The sequence below is a fragment of the Physeter macrocephalus genome, chromosome 6 (assembly GCF_002837175.3).
Source record: "Physeter macrocephalus isolate SW-GA chromosome 6, ASM283717v5, whole genome shotgun sequence".
NCBI classification, from domain to species: Eukaryota; Metazoa; Chordata; class Mammalia; order Artiodactyla; family Physeteridae; genus Physeter; species Physeter macrocephalus.
The window spans coordinates 73,328,050-73,334,068 of NC_041219.1; the positions used below are offsets into that span (position 1 = coordinate 73,328,050).

Below are 6,019 nucleotides of genomic sequence, written 5' to 3' on the forward strand. Positions count from 1 at the left end.
GTTATTGAAACTAAATATTGACAATCTTTTGCACAGTTGGTATCTAATCACAAATTTGATTATAAACTTGAGAAAAGTCTAGAACTAATTATTTCTGTTCCTTGAATTCCATGATAAAGTCCCACAAGAGAATTATTTGATCAAGGCTGAGAAGCTAAAGTATACCGAGAAATTAACCACCCCTAAGTGACAGAGTATTTATAGGGGACCCAGAAGCACCAGACCACACAACAGAGGCTTCCTGGTGTCAAAGATGAAAAGGTCCGTCAGTCATAAAAACATTAGCAAACTGGGTCTAACGTAAACCATGGAAGTGACTGGTAGGTTTTTCTTTTGCACTTTTCATGTAGATACATTGGGAACAAGCAAGTAGACACAGCCAGAGCCTGGAGGCTTGCAAGAGATTGCAAATGTGTGATATCAAGCCAGTGACAAATAAAGTTGTGTATCTGAGAACCTAAATGACTTTTATCCCTATATTCATAGATTATCTTAAAACTATCCGAGCATCCATTATGTCTTTTTAGTTATTAGACAATCTCATAGCGTACATATATTAAAGTTTTTATTCCTTAGTAAGAATTTTAAAATCACAAAATAGCGTGGCAATATTTATTTTAGGTAATAGAATTTGTGGAGTGCTGAAAATACTAGAATATAAAGATAATTTCTAGTTTATCTTCACATACTAAACTTTTCTAAACCAGCTGGTTTCTTGCAGACAGTGTTTATTTATTTTTTTTAATAATTTAAGACAGCATAAGCTTGTACCAAGCGTAAGCATTGTAACAAAAGTGCAACTTTTCAGCAAATCCTCCCCCAAAGATATTTTAACTCAAAATATCATTAGCACATATTTTCTCCCTACAAAAATAGCATGTCAGACATCATTAATTGGATGTATTAACAACTATGTACATAACAGCCACCTTGTAGGCTAAGAGTTTAACGTTGTTTAAACACAGCGTTTGAGGCAAACAGTAGCAACAGCAGCAGCAAATGCACCAAACTGACTAAAAGACCCAGATATTTTCTTCACTCATAGTCAGACTGTTGTGTCTCACCCCTTACATAACATTCAAGTGAGATTTCTCACAGTGCTACCTTGGCAACAAACTAAAAATATCTAGACAAGGTCTTGGTTTAAGCCTTATTAAAAAAGCTTTCTTTGTGATTATCTGGTATCTGGTTTGGTCTCCAGAAAATACATAGACTTGGAGATAGGAAGGCCTCACAGGGCTTCATTCCACATCTTTACAGCATTTCCAACCCAAACGGACCAGTTTAATGCTTTCCTCCTCCACTCTTGTGAATTAACAGAATATAGGATAAATCAGTTCGGACTTGTTTTCTTTTCTTTACTTTTTTTTTTTTTTTTAAGTTCAGCGCACATTCTTTTTTTGTTTTTTAACACCAAGATGATACAAACTTAGAAACATGATGGATTAAATAATGACAGGGTGAAAACAGATGCACTCAATTTCATATATATATATGAAATTAAGATGAGTTAATTGATTCACGGTCAATTTCTCAATAAAGTGCTAGCAAATGTACTGAGAATGACTCTGGCCTTCCTCATCCATCTCCTTCCCTGACTTAGTTCTGACGTTGGCCCAACTCCGCATCTCCTTAAACAAGCGCAACTTACTAAGAGACACCATTCACACCGCTTCAGAATAGGTTGCAACATGAGCGACTGCATCCTCACCGCTTCCTCTTTGAAAAATATACGCCTCTTGAAAAGCTGAACATTATAAAATACTGAAGACTAAGTTGAATTCTAAAAGGTCCTCCTTCTATTTGTGGAAATCTTCCTAAAGCAAGCAGGACAGCTTTGAGACGCAGGCAGACAGCAGCTACCTGCGGTTCCACGTCAGCTCCTCCGCCACCTTTCCCCTACCCTGGTTCAGCGAGCTCACTCGCAGAGCAGACCCTTCTCACTTCCTCGAGAATTCGGTCCTATATTTTAGAAGACAATGGAACGTGGCCTAAAAGAAGGCAAAACTTACTACGGGGAGTTCTTTAAAGAAAAAAGAATACCTATGAGGTTCTTGTACAGCTGGTGGGAGAAGAAAGGGATGTTAGTGTGTGGAGGTTGGTGGGCGGTGAGGGACGAGCAAAACAGGAACTCCAAACGCACACAAAACACCTGTGGACTTTTTTGCTTGTTTTGTTTTGTTTTCTTTTAAGCCCGTCGTGCATCTCTTACACTTCCTCCCTTGGAAACGTTAAGGGTGTTTTAACTTATTACGATTCCGCGTGAACCCGGGTCTCCTCTAAGGGGAGCAAGGATTCAGGGGGTTTCCTTTCCTGGCTGCGAGGGATCTTCCTGAGCGGAGCTCTCCGGGTTCCCCGGCTCGCTGCGGCCGGCGAAGGGCAGGTGGGTGCGGCCGTGCGGGGGCGGGGGGCGCAGCGCCCCAGGGGGCGCCACCTCGTGCGGCAGGAGGGTCGCGGCGGCGGCGGCGGCTGCCGCCTTCTCGGGAGGGGGCGACAACACGGAGGACAGGCAGGGGAAGGCGGCGGCGGCGGCGGCGGCAGCGGCGGCGGCGGCGGCGGCGGCCGGGGCGGGGATGCCGGGGTACAGCAGTGGGAACGGGGCGGCGGCCGCCGCCGGGTACAGGTACTTCTCCAGGCCGCTCTTGTCCAGGAAGGGCTGCACGTAGGCGGCGGCCGCCGAAGGCGAGAGGAAGTAGAAGGGCAGGCAGAAGGGGGCCGCGGCGGCCGCAGGCTGCGCGAAGGGCGCGCCCCCGCCTCCGCCGAACGCCACCAGCGAGCTGAGCAGGGCAGCGTCGGGTCTCAGCAGCGCGGCCGGGGCGGCCGGGTCGGGCCCCAGGAGCGCGGCCGCCGCCGCCGCCGCGCCGCCCCCCAGGCCGCCGCCGCTGCGGGAATCCAGCTTCATCCTCTTGGGCGCCGGCGAGTCCTCCCCGGGGGGCTCCTGCTTGATGGTGACGCGGCTCGCCCCCGCGCCTTTGCCCTTCTCGCGGTCCGGCCGGGCCTCGGCCTCGCCGCCGTAGCCGCTGTCGGTGTCCGTGTCGTTCTCGGCGGCGAGCTCGGCGCTGGGCTGAGTCCGCTGGATGACCGGCACGCAGTGGGCGAGGGGCTCCAGCTTCTGCCCGGCGCGCTCCAGGCAGGGGGCGGCCCCGGACCCGGCGGGGGCGGCGGCCGAGGGCACGCCGGTGCCTTTGCTCAGAGGAACCTGTTGAGTCAACAGCTGGGGGGTGGGCAAGAACTGGGTGGCCACGGCGTGCAAGTGGTTGATCAGCTGGACACACCGCGGCTCCCTGGGCGTCCAGCTCTCAAACCGGGCGAGGTATTGCAAGACTTCTTTGGCGCATGTTTGAAATCCCGAATGGAACGCATCCAAGTCGGACTGAATGGGCGATTTCAGAGATCGCTCCCCTAGGATGAGGAAGGGGTGAGGGGCGGGGGTGGGGAACAGAGGAATGGAGGCAAGAAGAAAAATACCGACGTTAAAACATCTGCTTATCACGTGGGCCCTGCATTGACTAAAGTGATCTCGGTTTTTCCTCCGTATTCGAGAGATATAAGCCACCGGTTGCCCAGAGGTGGGAGGAGTGGGGAGGGGGGGAGGCGCTCTACTCCCCGCTGAAAAACCGAAGTGGAGAGGGCGCAGCCGCCACTTTAAATACAAATCTGACTCCTCTGAATTCGGCTGAAAGCCTTTAGGATGCTTGGGGAAATGGGCACTTTCCAGTGAAAGGAAAGTGTAAGCAATTTAACAAATGAAAGTGAGCCCGTGGGCCCCAGGAAGGAGGTGGGGCTGGGGGAAGAGTCCTAACACTGCTCCTCTGTGGGCTGCCCGGCTTCCTCGGGGTGGGCTGGCCTCCCTGAACTGACTTACCATTCTGTAAAGCAATTATCTTCTGATGCTGCTGCTCCGTTAAGGCTGTTAAAGCTTTTAAGTGTTTCAAAGTTAATTCCAAGACCACCGCTTTCTCCAGGTGCCCCAGAGTCTGCAGTGCAAAAAAAGAAGGGGGCACTTGGTGACTTAAAAACACACATTTGGCTTCACTGGCTCTCCAGTCAGCACAGCAACTTAAGCAAACACTTTGAAAGAAGTACTATTCCTATACTTCTTGAGCTTTCCACAATACAGGTTATAAATGATTTCTTGCCTTCAGTTGTGAACACCTACTCTTGAGTTTGCAGGAAACTCTACCCCCCTATAGCACAGGTTGTAAGGAATCTGATATTTACATTTATTCTTATATCTCTGGGAGTAGTACCAGGCTATTAACACGCCCTTGGAGAGCGGCAAAGAATAAAAATCTGCATCTTACTGTCAACTTTAGATGTTCAGGCAGTAAGTCTTTAAGCTGAGCGATGCATTCATTAATTCGGTCTCTTCTTTTCTTTTCTATTAATCTGTGCGGTAATTTGTAGGTATCCTTAATATATGAGAGTCATGGAAGAGAGAAAACAATAAGCTAAACATTCATTTACTGGATATTACAATACCGCCGCCCCACCACCAAAAAAAAAAAAAAAAAAAAAAAACCAACTATGTGAGAAACTATGCCCAAGACAACTCTTTCCTCTGGACTGTTCTGAAATGCAATTTAAATTCAGGTATGATGTTTAATCTCCCCTTGAGGGTATCCCGCAAACCACTTAAAATTCACAGTCGGGGAAGCTGGAATATATTTTGCGGGCAGAGCTTCGCTGTGAAATCAATGGCCCTAATTAACTATTCAGGCAGGTTATGGGGAACATCAGAAACTTACACTTACCTTGCTATCGTCTCGCTTCATGCTCCTTTTGGGCTTACACATATACAAAGAGGGATAATCCAGTCTGCAAAATAGAAATCAGCATCAGGCATCCATTCGGGGAGGGGCTCTGCCCTCGCCCGCTCCATACCACTTTCTGGAGAAGAAAAAAATCAAACTGAAGCCTAGACAGATATTCGCAAGGGTGCGTGCACCTTACCCTATAAAATCTCTATGTTCCAGTAACTGTCTCTCTTGCAAATGAGGAATTCCTTCGTCCATGTTCCACCGCTGTCCGTTTCCTCTGTTTCGATTTTTGGGGTTCTGTTCTATAATCTGTGGGACGGTAGCTTTGGGAGACCTTGGGGGGATCTGTACGTCTCCAGTCTCTCTCTCTCTCTCTCCCTCTTCAGTGCAGTGTTGAAAGTGTGAAGCGGTTGGTCCCCTCCTCCCACCGTGCTCGCTCTCTCGCACACACACGCACACACACGCACGCACACTCGCGCCGGCCCCACTGCGCTGGTAGTTTGCTCTCACTCCGGGCAGTGTTTGGCCACAGGGCACGCGCGTCGCCGGCCAGACCAGCACCCAGCTCACGTGCGGAACGTACCATCCGCGGTCCAGCCCGGAGGGGGGCGGGGGAGGAGGGGCCGGGCCGGGAGGGGGCGTCTGGAGAAAGCTGTGAGGGAGGGCAAACGGCGGGAGGGGGCGGGGACACCTGATCAGGGCCACCGGAAAGGAAAAACAACTTCAGCCAAGCTATTCATCTTCCCGAGGGCGGTGCAGTCAGCTGGGGGAGTGTTGGGGGAGTGGGGGGGCGCCGGGGGGTGCAGAGCAGCCAGGGCTTCCTCGGCTCGGAAGTGCGACTCTCTCAATCCGTCTGTCATTGCGGTTCAGGAACGTGAACGTGGCTTTTTGCTTTTCCACCGACTGTGCTATTGGTTTGGACCAGAAAAAGGAAAGAGAAAGAGAATTCGCGGTGGGTCAACTTCAGTCCCAAAGGACAATTTGGAGACTTGTTTGCTCACCGCTCGGTGGCCGGCGGGGACCCCTTAGCCCTGATTGGACGTTGCCCCGAAAGGGGACAACTTGAAATCCGCTTCCTGAAGGATTTAAAATAAACGAAAATGTAGCCAGTGGGTCAGAATGTCGCAATCCAAGTGTCTTTCGGCCACACAGTGTCCCTGGGCCACCCAAACTTCCCGCAGCAGCCGGAATTGCGGTGCCACTAATCACAGCCGCAGATGACGACGTCTGGGGCCTCAGGCGCTCCCCGAGGAACGCGG

At 50.4% G+C, this 6,019-nt stretch overlaps 1 protein-coding gene across 1 annotated transcript; it reads right to left on the reverse strand.

Annotated features, from left to right (window-relative positions):
- Positions 1 to 2,034: 2,034 nt before the first annotated feature.
- Positions 2,035 to 5,335, reverse strand: BHLHE41 (basic helix-loop-helix family member e41). Its single transcript, XM_024128992.3, has 5 exons — positions 4,954 to 5,335; positions 4,755 to 4,818; positions 4,305 to 4,412; positions 3,866 to 3,977; positions 2,035 to 3,402 (listed from the first exon to the last, which is right to left on the reverse strand). The coding sequence occupies exons 1-5, from the start codon at positions 5,013 to 5,015 to the stop codon at positions 2,297 to 2,299; spliced, it is 1,452 nt and encodes a 483-aa protein (XP_023984760.1). The 5' UTR covers positions 5,016 to 5,335; the 3' UTR covers positions 2,035 to 2,296.
- Positions 5,336 to 6,019: the final 684 nt, after the last annotated feature.